The sequence below is a fragment of the Rhea americana genome, unplaced genomic scaffold (assembly GCF_003343005.1).
Source record: "Rhea americana isolate MKP2758 unplaced genomic scaffold, rheAme1 scaffold_147, whole genome shotgun sequence".
NCBI classification, from domain to species: Eukaryota; Metazoa; Chordata; class Aves; order Rheiformes; family Rheidae; genus Rhea; species Rhea americana.
This window is the reverse complement of record NW_028185561.1, coordinates 2,253,313-2,271,977: the sequence shown is the minus strand read 5'-3', so window position 1 is coordinate 2,271,977 and position 18,665 is coordinate 2,253,313. Positions and strand designations below refer to the sequence as shown.

General features: G+C 38.5%; 1 protein-coding gene across 4 annotated transcripts in view; it reads left to right on the top strand.

Annotated features, from left to right (window-relative positions):
- The window catches only part of SYNCRIP (synaptotagmin binding cytoplasmic RNA interacting protein), a 26,975-nt gene that overhangs the window by 820 nt on the left and 7,490 nt on the right, over nucleotides 1-18,665 (top strand). For 3 of the 4 annotated variants that reach the window (XM_085299228.1, XM_085299230.1, XM_085299229.1), the window contains 9 exons: nucleotides 686-845; nucleotides 1,889-2,007; nucleotides 2,192-2,299; nucleotides 4,011-4,124; nucleotides 4,223-4,399; nucleotides 9,693-9,828; nucleotides 11,924-12,129; nucleotides 15,678-15,827; nucleotides 17,099-17,220. In XM_085299228.1, the coding sequence (XP_085155354.1) occupies nucleotides 698-845; nucleotides 1,889-2,007; nucleotides 2,192-2,299; nucleotides 4,011-4,124; nucleotides 4,223-4,399; nucleotides 9,693-9,828; nucleotides 11,924-12,129; nucleotides 15,678-15,827; nucleotides 17,099-17,220 (1,280 nt within the window). In that variant the 5' untranslated portion in view covers nucleotides 686-697. Of the gene's footprint in view, nucleotides 1-685; nucleotides 846-1,888; nucleotides 2,008-2,191; nucleotides 2,300-4,010; nucleotides 4,125-4,222; nucleotides 4,400-9,692; nucleotides 9,829-11,923; nucleotides 12,130-15,677; nucleotides 15,828-17,098; nucleotides 17,221-18,665 lie in introns of those variants that run through there. The other variant, XM_085299231.1, reaches the window with a different exon arrangement.

Sequence of the window (18,665 nt, the reverse complement as noted above, 5' to 3'; positions counted from 1 at the left end):
GGCGGGGAGGGGGGAAGTCGGTCACTGGAGGAAGTTGTAGGACATCTGAACGCGCAGAGCACGTGTTTCCATCGGGCTCATGGCGGCCGCCGCCGTGGGTGGGTGCGGGCTGGGAAGAGCGCTTTGTTCCTCTCGCTCGGCCGGCCGGCACCGGCGCGGAGGCGGGAAGGGATCCCGGCCGCGCCTGGGGCCCGGAGCGGCGGCCCGCGGCCGGCTCCGCGGGGCGGCGAGCTGGCGGCGGAGGTGGAGGCAGCGGCGGGTGTCAGTGACGGTATCGCGCGGTAGCGGCGGCTGCATGTGGCAGGTTTGCTCTTCCTCCCACCCCCGCCATTGGCTTCTTGCTCCATTTCTAACTTGTTCGGAGCTTCTTAGGGAGTGTTAGAGAGAGACAGAGAGGGAGGTGAGTCAGTGTGTCTGGCTGGATTGTGTAAAACCTGCAGTGAAAGCTACCCCACCCCCGCTAGGCAGTGGTGTTAGGGTTTTCCTTTGTGTTAGTGCTTCTTTTGAGGAATTTTGTGCATCTTTCGAAGCTAAAAGCATCAGGGATATGGTCAAAGATCTTTCTCCTTTTTTTTCTTTTTTCTTTTTGGTAAGAATAGAGCAGTCTGCTGCATGTATTGTCACTTGAATTGTTCTGCCTGAAGATGATTTTAGCTTAATTGTGATGCTTATTGCATTTGAACAGATATCTGGAAACATGGCTACTGAACATGTTAATGGGAATGGTACTGAAGAGCCCATGGATACTTCTGCTGCAGTTACCCATTCTGAGCATTTCCAGACATTGCTTGATGCTGGTTTACCACAGAAAGTTGCTGAAAAACTAGATGAAATTTACGTTGCAGGTAAGATGCAAAACTTGCAAAACCACACTTTACAATATTTTATTGGATTCTGCTGTCTTTGGGCTAAAATAGCAACTTTTTGTGGTTTCCAAAAGTATGGGGACTGCAGTCTTAGCAAAATCTATGGATTTTTTTTTAACTCAGTACTTTAATTTGTCAGTGTTTTTCGGAGAAGACTCTTGGGCCAGATCACTTGGGTTGAGGGGTGGGAAAGAAAAAAGTTTGCATGCAGCCATAGCAACAGCTGGAATAGGCAACAGATGATTTTTGGGAGTAGGTAATGTGGTCTTAGTGCATTTAATAACTGAAGCTTTGGTAGTTATCTTCTGTTGGAAATGATACTTAGTGACATAGCATTTGATCTTATGGTTAAGGTTATTGTGTCTCTCAGGCATAGTTGCTTTTTATTTATTTTTATTTTTTGGATTGTAGTTGTCGTTTTTAAGTGCTGTAGTTTATATGGCTTTTACAGTCTTTCAAAATGTATCAAGTTACCAGTGCTAGTCAAGCTTAAGTCAGGTTTTGATGGATCTTTATGTACTCAGCTTCAGGATAATAAACTTGGCCTGTGTAACATTTAGATTTCACAGAAGTTGAACGAAAACATAAATGCGATAACACTTGTTCTAAATCTTAACTTCTTGGCATTTCTCTTTGATTGAAAAATGTTCAAATTACACCGAATGGTTAAGGTTGGAAGGGACTTCTGGAGATCATGTAGTCTAAACCTCCTGCTCACTCAAGCAGGGTCACCTAGAGCATGCTGCACAGGATCGCGTCCAGGCGGGTTTTGCATATCTCCAAAGAAGGAAACTCCACAATCTCTCTGGGCAGTGTGGTTCCCGTGCTCTGTCACCCTCACAAAAAAGTTGATCATGTAAAAGTTCTTAACCTGAAGAGGAGTAAGTGGTTTCTTAGATATAGTAACTTATGTTATTCCATGACTGGTTCGGGAGGCAGTGGTATGTGTTAGATGTCTTAAACATGGTTAAACAAAGACTGATGCCCAAATATAATGGGTGGTTTTTTCTTCTTTTCTCTAGGACTAGTTGCACATAGTGATCTAGATGAAAGAGCTATTGAAGCTTTAAAGGAATTTAATGAAGAAGGTGCATTAGCAGTGCTTCAGCAGTTTAAAGACAGTGATCTCTCACATGTTCAGGTAATGTTAAGCAATTTAGAATATTATTGTTGCGGGACAAACTGCTAGTAGACTGGCAAGAGGTTTGCTTAAGTCTCTTCAGCCATCCATACATGATATGTAAAACACGCTGTTTTAGTTCAAGGCAAAATTAGCTTTTGGCTTGTCATACTTGAAGAACTGAAGATTAATACATCTTTTGCAGAACAAAAGTGCCTTTTTATGTGGAGTCATGAAGACATACAGGCAGAGGGAAAAACAGGGGACCAAGGTGGCAGATTCTAGCAAAGGACCAGATGAGGCAAAAATTAAGGTATGTGCCTATAAGGTATACGATATATGTGTGGTTTTTCAAGCTGTTATGACTGATGGCTTAATTCTTTGGGAGCTATACTTTTCTAGTAGGCTCTTATTTGCATGTTGATCCCATACTTCATCCTTTTTTCAAGAGGAAACTGTTAACTATTGGAATTGAATGTTTACAAAAGTGAAAAACTTTGAAGTCTTTTATGCTTATACACTGAGGTATGCCACTCACTGAAACAGTTTTGCTATGTCACAGCAAAATTTTTAGGAAACTTGTCAGCATTCCACTTAAACTGTATTCAAAATTCATAACTTCAGTTACTGGTCTGGGTGTCCCCTCCCCACCCTCATTCAGACTCAAGGTAACTAGGAAGCAGGGAGAAGATAATGTGTGTCTGAAGAAAAAACAGACTGTAGGGGTTTAGAGTTTAGCTTGTTCTTATGTCATTGTTGTACAGTTTATGAAGACTGTATGGAAAATTGTCTTAATAATAGTCATGTTATTATTTCTTGGTATCAGTCTTCTGATATGTGGTTTGTGTCTAAGGAGTCGCATACTACTGTTCATGTTAAATTTTATGATAGTAAGTTTATTCAAACTTAAAGGAAAATGATCTAAGTATGCTTCATTGATGTCTTAGAAAAATGAGAGAATCTTTCATCTTTAACTTTTTGTGCAGAAAGTGCAAAATGACTGTGTTAAAATACTGCAAATAGCTGTRCAGCTTGGAAAACTAGACTGTCTTCTCCCCCCCACACACCCCGTTCCTGTCTTTGAAGGTTGAATGCTATGAATTGTAAATTCSAATATACTGATAAAGGTTCCAATTGCCATCACATAAAATACATTGACTAACTTAAAATGAAGATTGCATTGACGCACTTGCAATTGCTTTTACTGCGGATGGCTAAAGCATTTAAAGTATTGGTTAGCAGTTTTCAGGTTATGAAGTTGTTATTAATTCTTGATTCTACTTAGATTTATTTAATATACTGTTTCCTTGTGTATGAAGTCAGTTKGTTTTTTGTACAAGTTCTTAGACTAGTTCCAGAGGAGTTTCTTGTTACATGTTTGCACACCAAATGTCATCTAACATTTTTAATCAGTAGTGTATAGTAGTGTATCAGTACCTGTATGCAGTGGTTCTAGTGAAAATCAGCTGTGCTGGTGTTGCTGAATGTATCCATAAGGAATTTGAGATGTATAGAGAAGGACAGGACAGGAGAAAGTAATATTACCATTTCAGCGGTGGGATACCTGAAGCAGTAAGAACAGTGTTCCAGGAGTGTAAGCACTTAAACACGTGTTCTTTATACTTCATACTGATGAGTAATCTCATTAAGTGAAGGGAACTTCTATGCATAAATGTTTGCAGGATTGGGCATGCCAAAACAAGAAGTGACTCGGATTGTTAAGATCTTTCTGATTAAAGGGAAGCTCACTATTCTATTACTTGGCACTTTTTTTCTTTCTCTCTTTTTTTGGGGGGGGGGGGGAGAAAATGAAGGAATCGGGAAACCTCCATGTGAACATCTAATTTTCTGACAATGATTCTTTACCTGGCAGTATTAATAGTTTTGCAATTTTCCTGCTGAAGTGTTATAGTAGGCTTGTTTTGCATGTGGAATTTTAAACATGTCTGTTGTTTGTGAAAGAAGTGTGTCTACATGAGCTGAGTTGGTTTATGATTTTTAAAATACAAGTTTCTTATTCGAAGGCACTCTTGGAGAGAACAGGCTATACTCTTGATGTCACTACTGGACAGCGAAAGTATGGTGGACCTCCTCCAGAGTCTTTATATTCAGGACAACAACCTTCTGTTGGTACAGAGGTAAGGAGAAGGAGGTCTTTACGTAAATGTAGTCATATTTGTTGGGCATGTTTTTTTTTTTTTTTTTTTACAAGTTATGCTATATATGTCTGTTGTAGATATTTGTGGGCAAGATTCCAAGAGATTTATTTGAAGATGAACTTGTTCCATTATTTGAGAAAGCTGGCCCTATATGGGATCTTCGCTTAATGATGGATCCGTTAACTGGTCTAAATAGAGGATATGCTTTTGTCACTTTTTGTACTAAAGAGGCAGCTCAGGAGGCTGTTAAACTGGTAAGTTTTCTTTCTTTTTTTCTTTTCTTTTCTTTTTTTTAAACACTGGCTTCTAAGCAGCTGTCCTCATCCTAGTGCTTAAATGCTTAAAAGGAAACTATGTCATTAAGTCATTCCAGAAGTGTCCACTAGGTGTTTTTAAATATTTCCACAGAATTCTGTATATAAATTGTTGGCCACATTATGAACAAAAAGAAAAGTTGGTGGACTGCTGGTTGTTCCAGTTAGATGAGCCTGTACTCTTAACAAAAGTTGTATTAGCAGTAATGACTTTCATTAGTGTCTGCTTTTTGAATGATTTTTGGGGAGAAGTACTTTTCTTTCTTTTCTTTCTTTTTTCCCCCCCTTACTTCTTCTCCAAAAGAAGAGTTTGAAGTTTATATGACTTTGGATTTGCTTATGCGCCAGCAGAGGGCCTCACACTGGAAAAAGGCTTTTAAACTAATGGAATTTCGTAAGATAGTTCAGATGGGAAATAATTGCTTTTGACTGTTAAGGTCTGTTTTGTCTGTTGCAACTGTCTGGAAGAATGACAGAAAATCTGCCAGTTTAAGGAACATTTTCTCTGTTTTAGGCAGAGGTGTGAAATAGTTTGATGGAAGGAATAGGTCATTCTTAATAAGCTTTCCATGTTTTGTACATGAAGCCTCCATCATTTAAAAACAAACCAAAACCCACTAATATCCTGCCACTGCCTTCTTGTTTTTCTAGTGAAGTGGAATTTATCTTTGAGCTAGTTATTGCTTCACTGATATGTGAGATTATAGTGCATGATAGGATGTTCAGGAGTGCTAAGCATACTAATTCTGAGGTGTATTGATATAATAAGATCTAAATGTGAGTTTTGGAATAAGGTGCATCTCTTTCATCCTTAAGATGGCTCATTGACGTATTTTTAATAGTCAATTTTGGAGACAAGAAAGGGTTTTTTTGAGCATTAAACTTTTTTTTTTTCTTGTAAGAATTCTTTTTTAAGATTTTTTTTTTCTTAAGAATTCTTCAACTTTTCAACTTCTGGTGTTTCTCTATACAATTCAGATATACCTGGGATAATTCAACTTTGTGTGTACCTCTGTGTCCTTTTATTGTCAACTTAGCTATTCTACTCTTGCATGAACTCTTTAGCAGAGTAGTGTGCAGGACTTAGAATAGTACAAAAAATATATATATATTCTCAGAGGAACCTAGTAAACAAATCAAAAGAAAATTTTCTTTAGTTAGCTTAATTTTACTTAAATGTAGCATGCTCTAAAGGATTTGAAAACACATTCAGGTTGTGCTTCCATGAAAGTAACAGAACAGATTTTGGCTTCTCTTCCACAAAATGATATAAGCGAAGAAATATATATGATATGCAAGAAAAAATAAAGTGGTGAAGTGTTCTGTTTTTAAGATAAATAGCCACTGAATGCAGTAGTTGGAAAAAGTACTGGGAAAAATGATCTTGAATTGATAGGACAGTTTTCAGCCTTATGCTCATTCTAAACTCTGAGATAGGACAGTTTTCAGCCTTATGCTCATTCTAAACTCTGATAAATGCCGCAGGATCTGGTTTTTGAATAGTTTGATCAGTATTTGGCTGGCTAGCTTTTTGTATTAAAAGTTTTCTAGAAACAAGTGTCTGGGAGTGATTTGCCAGAGTACCAGCAAGACATAGCTGCAGAGACCTGTTAAGAACCTTTTGTCTGTCGCTTGTGCGTGCCTGGGAGAGGCTGCTGAAATTCCCTTTGGAATTGCTGTTTCCTTCTTCGTATGCATTTTAACATCCTAGTATTTTAACAGCCAGTACTCTTTTTGAGACTATGTCTAATCATCTGATATGTAGAACACTTGCTTTCCCACTTTCTGGACTCACATGGATGGGAGTTCTGTTGTTATTTCCCATCTTCTTAAAAGCTTTGCACTTTTTTTTGTCTCTCTCAGAGCTTGTGAAATATAGCAAAAATATTATGAATAAAAATGTCTGCATTGTCTGTAGGCTTTTAAGTGTTAACAAAAGAGACAAATTTGAGATTTTGTCGATACTGATACAACAGCAGAGAACAAACCAAGCTGTCTTCAGGCTTTAGCCATTAACATTGCAGAACTGTACGTGATTCATCTTTGGATGGCTGCTGAATTATCCACAAACTTTAAGACAATGTCACATGAAAGTGAGCTAAAACTCTGAATAAACTTAACATTGGCTTGTCTTACTAGCCAGAGAAATTTTCCCAGTTGAAAGATTCAAGCCCTGTTTTTGTTTATACTTAGCTCTAGCGTCTTAAAAAAAAATTAGAGAACTCCGTAAATTTTGTTTGAAATACCTTTATGGCTGTGCTTGAGACAAAAGGGAATGAAGCTGTGGCCTAATACTAAGAAGACTTACGGATACTAACAGCAGTTAATTTTATGTTCAGTGCTTACTCTAGTGCACGCTTAGCCCTCTCTGCCCCCCCTCACCCCTTTCCCACTGCTGGTTAAGTTAGAAGTGGCATCTCAAATGTTCTTTTTATACAAGCACTGTCTATAAGAAGTCGRTTCTGATAGTACTTTTTTCCCCATTGGCATACTTTCTGTTCTAAACTGTCTGAATCAGGAATTACAATTCCACTTGTACTCTGCACACTTGTTCAGTTCCTCCTGCTACTATTTCATATTGTTACAAATTTCTCTCTAGGAACAGATTTTTGAGTGCTTAGATTTACTGAAGATAAAGGTACAATAGTTGGGGTGGTGAAGTTTGTAGGAAAACACAGTTACAGTTTTCACTGTTTTTGACTACAGCAAGTAAAAATTTGATCAGAGTGTAGACACAGGTGAATTATGCAGCTACACATATTAAACAATTTGCCAGCTACRTAAACATAGCACTACAACTTGCTGTTTGCTACTGAAAATAAACTAAAACTGCTGGTGAAAGTTTAAGAGGGTTGAGGGTATTATGACAAAATAGACTTCATGTATAATTTGACCCATTGCTTGCAAGTCAGTTMTTGAAGAACTTGGCAAAAAAGTTTGTATCTTTTATAGGATCTAGAGATCTTTAATGTTTGTGTTGCTAACTTTGTGTGTTGATTCACTAGTGATGGGACAGAGAAGCATTATGCTGACCTTGCTACTTTGGTAGCCTTATTCCTTTTTGGCACTTCATCCAAATCATGTTTTGGGCTAATCTGAGTTTACAGCTGGTGTGCAAACTAATTACCTAAAAAGCACAAACTTGATCTCTAAGAACACCTAATTCAAGGTGTAATCTTGTCTATGCTGAGAGAAACATGCGATGAAAAGCAGTGGTTAATGTATTGAAGTATGAAAGAACTGTTTAAGAACTACTGTAAATGTGGAATATAATAAAAACATATATATTTTTATTACAAAATGTTGTTTTGTTTTCAGGAGGTTTGTGAGAGGCTCTTCAGTTAAATGTTAAGCCAAACTTTGGTCTTAAATTTATTAAGAACAGTCAGATAATGTAGATGTATAATATATTGTAGATGACACAATTGAAGAAGAATCGATGTGTGTCTTGTATCCAGACTAATACATGGTCAGCTTTAAGTCATGGCACTGTGTGTTTTTTTTAAAAGATTTTTTTTGAGCTACTATAGTCTGTCTGAAGTTCATGTGTATGAGTCTGTTCATCAGTGTCATAATTGTAAAATGTATACACAGTCTTCTGTGTTGTTCTGTTGCCACTTCTAAAATCGATTCTTCCTCTGTAGCCTGAGAAACAGATATGCAGATAGAAGTCTCCTCTTTTTTGTGTTTTAATATGGTTTGGGACATGTATAAGTAGTTGGGAACATGCTTGCTCTGGTATGAAGTACGAGTATTCTCACATATATGCAGATATTCTCACATACACAGTTTTCCTTTTAGCTCAGTTGACTTAATTGTCTAGCTTTAGTGAAAATTTTCAATATAATGTAGTTTGTATTATTTATGATAGATAAATGCAAAATGTAAATAAACATAAAACGAGGATGAAGATTTTGTACTTAAAGCGATAGGAAGTGTAGGAAGACTTGCTTCTGCAGGAATATTTATTCTCAAGAAAAGAATTGCTCTTAAAATATATAGCAAGATTAAATTTGAAGTTATCCTTCTGCTTTTGAAGTTGCTCTACTGCTTGTCCATAAAATGTTGACCACAAAATACACTTACTTAGGTACAGAATTGTCTGTTATAGGGCTCTCAGAGGAAAAGTGGTTGATATACCACCAGTTAATCTCTCTGCTATTTATTTGGGTGATGTATATCTGTTCTGCATCCGAATGAAAGGTGTTTTTTTTACAGATGTCTCCATACTATAGCTTGTTTCTTTTGTTGTTGTTGTTTGTTTGTTTGTTTTTCTTAATCCCCTGAACTCCTGTCATATTCAGGGTATCTTCTGAGTTATGTTTTGGGAGACAGATTTATACAGAAGTCTTAGGACTTCAAGTCAGTAAAGAGTGGATCTTTTCTTTTTTGGTATACTGTGTTCGTGTGTGCAGTCTAAGCGCTTTGGAAAGAATTCGGCAGTTACTTTTGCACGCTGACTTGGTGGAGAAGACCTGATGATGAATAGTGTGCTTTTTTTTTCCTTTTTTTTTCCCTTTTGCTAACTGTGGCACTATTGAAGGGAATCTGACTCATAACACCTGTCTTTTGTTACACAAGATTCAATTTAGGAATTCACAGATGCAGTGTGTAGAGCAATTTGCCTTTTTTTTTTTTTTTTTTCCCTGAACCGGCAACGAGCACTTTTCCTTGGCCCTGTAGTGCTCTGTCGAAATTTTTGAGCCACATGAATGTTTAAATAAAAAGATCCCACTGATGAATAGTGTGCTTTTTTTTTCCTTTTTTTTTCCCTTTTGCTAACTGTGGCACTATTGAAGGGAATCTGACTCATAACACCTGTCTTTTGTTACACAAGATTCAATTTAGGAATTCACAGATGCAGTGTGTAGAGCAATTTGCCTTTTTTTTTTTTTTTTTCCCTGAACTGTTGTGACAGAGCATCTACCATGATAACGTAGATGCAAGATTCACCTTTTGTGATTCTATGTGAAAAAAAAATCTGTAGGAAGAACCTCTCTAGAAATGTGTATTAAATAAGCTTGAGCAAGAAGAGAAAAATAATTGGCTGGAAGTGTGGAGATTTCTTTGAAGACATGGGTATACTACAAAACTATTTGTTGGAATGTAGCAAGAACGTGTTAAGCTCCTGGCTTACTATGTGTTAAGATTGCAGAAGGAAAATATTTGGTGCACTGCTGTTAAGAGTGAAAATGATCTGTAACTGATGATTGTTTAATTGTTTTTCTTTCAGTACAACAATCATGAAATTCGTTCTGGAAAACACATTGGTGTGTGCATCTCTGTTGCCAATAATAGGCTTTTTGTTGGCTCTATTCCTAAGAGTAAAACCAAGGAGCAAATTGTTGAAGAATTTAGCAAAGTAACAGGTAAGTCAATAACTATGATCTTGAGAGCTGGAGAGATATAAAACGTGATCAGTGATGAACTCTTTCACCATCTTTCGGCTTACGGTTGAATGATAATGACTATGAACTGAGATCAGTTAGCTTTTGTCCTGACTTTTAAACTTTACTCTGCTGCAGGCTGAAATATGTGATTACACTGGGTGTGCAGTTCCAGGTTTTAAATAGAGAGTAACTGTCTACTGTTTAAAATACCCATTCAAAGAAAAAGATGGTTCTATAATTTCAATACTGAAGGATGTTTTAAATCTTTTTAAAGCAGAATTGAAGCAAGATTGAGAACATAGCTAGTTCTGTGTTTCAGAATTCTTAATGATTTGATAGGGATTCTTATCTGCGTATAAACTGACAAAGATAACATTTTGCGGCATCCTCTGTTACCAAATAATGTACTTCAGTTCCTTGGAGCAATACTAAAATCTTTTAGAAGTTTTAAAATCATGCAAGTTTGATCTCTTGTATTTTTTTCTATGAATATCCAAATAATACGGTAAGTGTGTTGTGACTTTAAGAGTTTGAGAGGAGAGCTGACAAAGCACAACTTTGGGCTATGCTGTCTCTTGTCCATTCTGTGAGAGAAAAGGTGCTCTTTTAAGCCTTTTCCACCATTCAAAATGGAACCTGTGTTGGGATGGAGGAAAAGAAGGTGATCAGCATGGATTCAGTAAGGGGAAATCCTGCTTAACCAACCTGAAAGCCTTCTGTGATGGAATGACTGGCTGGGTAGATGAGGGGAGAGCAGTGGATGTTGTGTACCTTGACTTCAGCAAGGCTTTTGACACTGTCTCCCATAACATCCTCCTAGAGAAGCTCAGGAAGTGTGGGTTAGACGAGGGGAGAGTGAGGTGGATTGAGAAGTGGCTGAAAGGCAGAGCTCAGAGGGTCGTCATCGGTGGCATGGAGTCTAGTTGGAGGCATGTGGCTAGTGGCGTCCCCCAGGGCTCAGTACTGGCTCCCATCCTGTTCAACTTCTTCATCAATGACCTGGATGAGGGGACAGAGTGCCTCCTCAGCAAGTTGGCTGATGATCCCAAGCTGGGAGGAGTGGCTGACACACCTGAGGGCTGTGCTGCCATTCAGAGAGACCTGGCCAGGCTGGAGAGCTGGGCAGAGAGGAACCTCCTGAGGTTCAACAAGGGCAAGTGCAGAGTCCTGCACCTACGGAAAAGTAACCCTAGGCACCAGGACAAGCTGGGGGCTGACCTTCTGGAGAACAGCTCTGCAGAGAAAGACCTGGGAGTGCTGGTGRATGACAGATTGACCATGAGCCAGCAATGTGCCCTTGTGGCCAAGAAGGCYAATGGTCTGCTGGGCTGCCTTGGTAAGAGTGTAGCCAGCAAGTGGAGGYAGGTGATCCTGCCCCTCTACTCAGCCCTGGGGAGGCCTCATCTGGAGTACTGTGTCCAGTTCTRGGCTCCCCASTACAAGAGAGACATGGAGCTACTGSAGAGAGGCCAGTGTAGGGCTACAAAGATGATCAGAGGGCTGGAGCACCTGCCCTGTGAGGAACGGCTGCGAGAGCTGGGCCTCTTCAGCCTGGGGAAGAGAAGACTGAGGGGGGATCTTATCARTGTGTACRAGTACCTGAAGGGAGGGTGTCAAAGGGACGGGGACAAACTCTTTTCAGTTGTCCCGTGTGACAGGATAAGAGGCAATGGGCAGAAACTGAAGCACAGGAAGTTGCGCCTGACCGTGAGGGGGAATGTCTTCCCTGTGAGAGTGACGGAGCACTGGCACAGGTTGCCCAGAGAGCTTGTGGAGTCTCCTTCTCTGGAGGAGATCTGGATCTTCAAGGCCCGCCTGGATGCAACCCTGTCTAACCTAACATGCTCTAGGTGACCCTGCTGAGTGGGGAGGTTGCACTAGATGATCTCCAGAGGTCCCTTCTCAACCTTACTGATTCTATGATTCTGTAAAGTTTCTCTTTGAAAGTGTTTTTTTTTTTTTTTTTTTTTTGCAACGACTTGTAAGACACACTTCTCAAAAAAACTAATCCCTGCTTTATACTTCAAATGTGTGTATTGAAACCACATCAAATAAATATTCTGCTTAATTTCAGAGGGCCTTACAGATGTCATATTGTATCATCAGCCTGATGACAAGAAAAAAAACAGGGGTTTCTGCTTCCTTGAATACGAAGATCACAAAACTGCTGCTCAGGCCAGACGTAGGTTAATGAGTGGCAAAGTGAAAGTCTGGGGGAATGTTGTTACAGTTGAATGGGCTGACCCTATAGAAGATCCAGATCCTGAAGTCATGGCAAAGGTAATAAAGCAATAAGGGAAGCAAATATTTAGTGTGTGTTGTTCTAAAGTAAGTATTTTGTGATATAGCGTAAGTTAAAATGGCATCTTTGAGCATTCTTGAATGATAAGCTAAAAGTGAGATGATAAAAGTATGAATGCATTCTGTAATTGAAGTTAATTTAAAAACTCTGCTGGCAAGTGTTATTTTCTGCTACCTGAGAAAATGTTAAATGTTATTCAAGCCAATCGCTAAAATGATATGTGTGTAGATGTACTTTCCCTTTCATCTGGAAGTAATGGTAGTGACTGCAAAAGTTGCAGTAGCTTGCAGTTTAATATTTGGTGGCTTGTGGCTTAATACTTGGAAGGAAAGAAGTCTAGAGATCATTGCAGAGCAAATGTTAAGTACACAATTTCAAGGTAATTATAATTTCAGAAGGGAAGACACACAAAATGGATTTTCAAAGTTAGATTTTAGAAGTTGTTCCTGGGAAGTTAAGCAGTTATATTCATTGGAACTTGTATCTTTAGCTCTGTGGTGCTTTTAATTTCTGGATTTGTTAAGACTGGTAATATTCTGGATTTTGAATGATTTAGTGAAACAAAATTCTGAGCTCTTAAAACTTATAAATGTATTGTAACAGTTTTGTTATGTACATGTAATGTTTTGCATGTACAGATTACCCGTTTTTTGGCCATCAGCCCTGTTTTCTTTGGTTAGGTTTTGTAGCTGAGTTATTTAATGCAAGCTCATAGCTAGTCCGTATCTTTTTGCTTGCCTTTTGTCTATGCTTTTTCTCTCATCTGAGGCATATCACTTGCTGGAGTCCTACATTAATGGACCAAGTAAGATAGCTTGGCTGGGATCTCCTCTTTAGTGAGCTGTAAAAGGTCTTGGGGTGAGAGCTTGCTCTAGGAAAAAAGATGCTTTTGAAATGCAGGTATTACAGAAGCTTTTGGGCTACCCTGCCTGCACTCTGTCCTTTTGGTTGCCTGGCATCACAGACTGTCAGCAGCAGGGAAGAGTCTTGCAGGTAAAGTTTTTTCTAAGGTGGTATTTCCTCCATATGGCAGCTTTTCCATCTGATCAGTTTCTTGGCTCAGAGGAGAGTCCTAATCCAGCAAAATGTTAAAACAAATCAGTAGGGATGTCTGCTGACATGACTGAATAGATAAGTGGGAAGTGATAAGGGACGTGATTAGATATCTTTCAAAAATAAATTTACAGATGTAGAGAATGAAGGCCAAAGAAACTAAAGCTTGGTAGTGTTTTGTCGTGTTTTCTACAGGTTTTCAAATGTGTTAAACTGCATTCTTTAGTACCTTGTATTGTTTTGTACTTAATGTGGGATGTAAAAACATAAAGAGGAAACCCCCCTAAAGTACAGAAAAGATGCAGAAAATCAACTTACGTGCATTTAGTGCCATATGCCAAAGCTGYGGAATGCAGCTTGGGTTCAAGACTTGTTGAAAAAGGGATAATGTGAATGGGAGTGCTAAGGAAATAGAGAGTGTCTAGCTTTGGCTGAAGGCAGAAGTTGAGGGCAAGCATTGGTGGTGAGTTACTTAACTGCTTCCTAGAATAAGAAAAGGCTCTACTTTGCTGTCTTCCTTGCCCACTTAAGGTACATATGCCGAAAATATGATCCCATCTACATACACTTCCTGGAAGTGTTAGGCTTACTTTTGGTGGTTTATTGCAGTTCATTCCTAAGAGGAAGGGTAGCTGAGCTACTGCTACAGTCAGATCCTGAGTGCAACATTAAGGTAGTTATTAGGACAGTTTACTAAAAACAGTTATTACAAATGGCTTATAAGAAATACAGGTTACTCTTACCCCAAAGGCATGCAGGAAAAGTTTGGGGTAGGATGGTAAGAAGCTTTCTCTCTGGAGCTCACTGAGATTCTTACCAATTCCTGGGAGTTGCCTAGAGTAATTATTGCCAAAGAGTAGAGTTACTACTTTGGATCAGATTTATGATCTGTAGTATCCTTTTTTCCAAACTCCGCATCCTATCCTGTCCTACTTCTGGCAGAGTATGATTAAAAATTTATAGAAGTCTGTTTTACTTATTTGTAACTCTTAATTGTGTTAATAATTACTTCTTAAAAAACAGGTACCTGGATTTACTGGTTTTCTGTGCTTGATAGGATCAGAGAGGATAGCTCTGCCTCAACAAACTGAAGTGTTCTCTTCAGTCTATTCACACTGTGTTATTTATGTTGACCTTTGGGATCAGGAATGGGAAGTCAGTGTACCTGTGCACCAACCACGTTCACTCACTTTTGTCATCAGCTAGTGAGAAATTAACACTGGTGGAAGAGATGTGGATAGAAGTTGCAAGCCTTTGCAACTGGCTTGTAGCTGCATTGGTGATTGTGCTTCTGGAAAATAAGGCTTTAAGCATTCTTCAGCAATAGGAAGTAAACGTGGTGTTAAGGCATGGTCGCAGCATATGGAAAAGGATCTCCCAACAAGGAAGAGGTGTTTGTATAAATTGTGAGACTCTTGGATGATGTGCAAACATGATAGCTTGTGGTCATTTAGTGTAACCTTTATGTGGTTGCAAGGGCAGATCTTCAAGTGATGGCAACTCAGTATGGTATGTGATTTATGGTGTATAGCGTAACTCGCAGATGGTGTAGGTTAACTGCTCTGCTCTGTTAAATAAGGTTTGTCTTTTCTCAGACTGCGTATATTTTCTTTTATCTTAAGCGGTTGGTGGTTGACACAACTTTGGATTCTGGTGATGACTTAGTGACTATCAGGCCATTAAGGCATATCTGAATAATTAAAGATAAGCAATTTTTATGACCTTACGGGCTGCGCATCTGTGGCTTAAGAGTCCTTCTGCGTGCCCTAGAGAGCCAAGGGGGAGAGGGGGTGGAACAGATTGTCAGAATTGTTTGAAGATCAGTGTTCACCAAGCCAGGAACCATGTTTGACATCTGAGGAAGGCCAAGGTGACCTGGCAGTGTGGGCCTTAGCACCCCCCTTCTGTCTGTCTTCCTTTCTCCACCTGTGGATTCAGGTCAGTAAACTTGCTCAGGCAAGCAGTCTTGCTGTTAGGTATTTGGCGTAGCTGTGATAGGGGAGCCACAAGACAAAGAGCTCAAGAACTGCAGGCCAGGTCACCTCCGACCTAGATATTATGGTGGTGACTGTCCTGCAGATACCTTAGTGAAAACATGTCTGAACAGTGAAATGTTTTGATAAGTTAATTATTTTGTGTGTAACAGATCTTGGATGCTGTCCCTTAATTTTAAAAGTGTTCCCAAATTAAAGCTTRCTGCTAGGGTTCTTTTCAACATTAACATAAATTGCATTGATTTCTGAGGATACTATTGTTATGTAATCATGTTTAAAAAATGACTTATTAGTTCTAGCAATCAAGAAGGCTTGCAGTCAGCTCACGTAAGAATATGTATGTTTGCGTGTAGAATGCATGTGCATGTGTACACGCACAAAGTAACCTTTTCAGTGCTGCCGATAGTAGTGACTTGCAAAACTTAGTTTGTATTCAGATCCTACTTTTAAGTCTTGATTTTTTTTAATTTTGTTTTTAGGTAAAAGTTTTGTTTGTACGCAATCTTGCCAATACTGTAACAGAGGAGATACTAGAAAAGGCCTTCAGTCAGTTTGGAAAGCTAGAACGAGTGAAGAAGCTAAAAGACTATGCTTTCATTCATTTTGATGAACGGGATGGTGCTGTAAAGGTAAGTGATGGGGACCATAACTCTTTGTGCCTGGAAGTAGTGACTAAACACAACATTTGGAAGATGTGTACTTTTAGCTTGAGAAGAAGCTTTATCTGGATGAATGTTAAAGCATTGTCACTGATAACTTTGTCCTATATAGGTGTCTCCTAGGAAAATGCAGTTGCTAGCTTGAAAACTGGATCTTAGATGCGACTGTCCTAAGTAATTCTGCTGATAAGTATCTCAAATAATCATGTGTTACCATTTATAAATGAAGTGCCAGAAGTTGAGTGACTTCTCACCAAATTACCGTAGAATGTAAAGCAGTTTCTTTGGGACAGGCTATATAAATTCAGGTGATCTTATTTTCTAGGAATAGAATGATTTCCTTTTTACAGTTTGTAATAAAAACCTTTTCTTCTTGATGAGTGGTGCAGGACAACTGAATAGTTGTAATCCTTGGATTTTGTTAGCCTTTTGGTGGTGGTTTTTCTCCTGTTATCTCTAGGTAGGAAGGGAAAATGTAATTCCTACCCTCCRTGTAGTATTACATTTATTGTTTGTTTCCTGTGGGATGGTGCAGGATACAAGGGGATTCAGCTATCCTTATTCATCTGGATGCCTTAAAGCAGATGCTCTGGATGATGGGAAGAATCTCTTCACTGGATGTGTTTTGTGTTGAGGCTCAGCTCTGTAGAGTCTAGAGAGTCCCTAGAAATGGTAGAAACTTTAGGATTTCCCTGCTTTAAATTTATATGTAATATTCACTGCGACCACTGGAAAATGTGTGCTCTCTTGCTTTTCTTTTTTTTGTTTTTTGGTAATATCAGGATGAATGTGTTAAATCCTAATTTCTGGCTTCCGATAAAAGTTCGGAAGAACATACTACAAGTAGAACGAGGGAATAAAAACATACACTGATCTCTAGCTTTAGTAGTATTTGTGTATATGCTGATACTAGAATTTATCCTTTACCCCTTATTACAAGAGCTGTCTTTTCAGAAGGCAGTTCTGTCTTTTCATTAGTTGGAAGAGCTTGTGAAGGTTGAAGATTACAGTTTTAAGTGGAAGATTTTAAACTGATACATGCAGTCCTGGGTTTGAGAGGCAAGTTAAGAGGAAATGAATAACTCTCTGAAACCCACAATATTATGCTCTTTGACTTAGATTTATGTCGTTGTTTTAGTTCTGGATAACAAATATTAAAATGCATACTGTAAAGGATAGAATAAAATAAATTACTTTGGATATGCTTAGAAGTATATTTAAAGTCTGGTTAATTCCTTCAGGCAATGGAAGAAATGAATGGCAAAGATTTAGAGGGAGAAAACATTGAAATTGTTTTTGCTAAGCCACCAGATCAAAAAAGGAAAGAACGGAAAGCTCAGAGACAAGCGGCTAAAAATCAGATGTAAGTGTAAATGCATGCACATATTTTGTGTTACTTCTGAAAGACATGTACAGAATTGGAGCTTTGAGTATTTTAGTAGCTATACTACAGTGTACACATTTTTTTTGGCTTCTCTGAAAATGTTGGATGCATTTAAATTGTTCGCATTTTACATCAGAATTACTAATTTATTGGTGGTTTTTGTGAGCATTCAGGTCCCATTTTGGTCAATGTATGTGTGAGCATCAGAGGAAACATCTGAAGGTCATGAAACCTGTGTGCTTTATACTTTTTCTTCTAAAGTTCATATATTGCTGTACTGATCTGTCACATGAATGTACTTAGCGACATGTGCTCCCCCCAGCAGGCTTAGAAAAACAGATACAGGACCACTGTTTAATAATGTATCCACTGAAAGGAGGAGCCCCACATTCTATTTTGGTCACTTCCAGAAGATAAATAAGCTCATGAAGTTTCTAAACTTACACTAATAAAGATTTTGCACTAACAGATTTTGAACATGGCATAAAATGCATGTCTTGACAGTGTATTCTGCTTAATGTTCTCATGTGTTTTTCTTCTTGGATATCTTGTAGCTTTCCTAACCATCTTCCCTCCCCCTCTGTATTTCCAAAAATAACTTCTGCCAGTGCTGCTGTGCAGCATCCAAGAAGACAGAATAGCTAGGTTACCAGATTAATACAGATCTCCAGATGGTGACCTAGCATACATACGGAGTTGCTTAAGTTTGCCCTGCTTATAGTTATTGTAACTTTTTTGGCCCTTTTGTTCTTTTTTCCTGGGCATCTGGCTTTGCTCTAAGCAGTGGATTTCTCTATTGTTTTCTTCTATGCTAGACCTTTTGAGTTCTATTTAAATCTTCTGGTGATAAAAATTCACTTTATTTCTCTCTGGATATTTTGTACTTGGCAAAAGCATCGTAAATATACATTTATCTAGTTACAATATAAAGTACTGTGGGAAGTTGCACAAATTTACCTCTCAACACAGGGAGTTGTCTGTATGGTTTGGGTTCGTTGCCTCTGATTGGAGGCAAGCTTTTCTCCCATTAAATTTGAGTAATATCAAAAAAGTTTCTAAAAGTCTCTCTAATAGATAATAGAGATGCTGTAATAGACAGATTTGCTAGTCTTGCATTCAGGATCTGATAATGACCTGTTCCCTGTGATGAAAAGGAAGACTTCCTTAAAAGGCACCTGATCAGTTATAATGCCATGTTTTTGTTTTTGTTTTTTTAAGGACTGTTCTCTGCAGCTTATCTGAAACCCAGAATTATTACTTCTGGATAGTGTGCATGTATTTATAACACTGGAATGCTTCCTGGCATGTGACAACACTAACATATTAATATAATGCTGTATGTTATCCCTTTTTTATTATTATTATTTCCTTAATAAAGATGCACATGTCTAATTTTGTGGAGGTAGGTAGAGTAGGGCTACTTC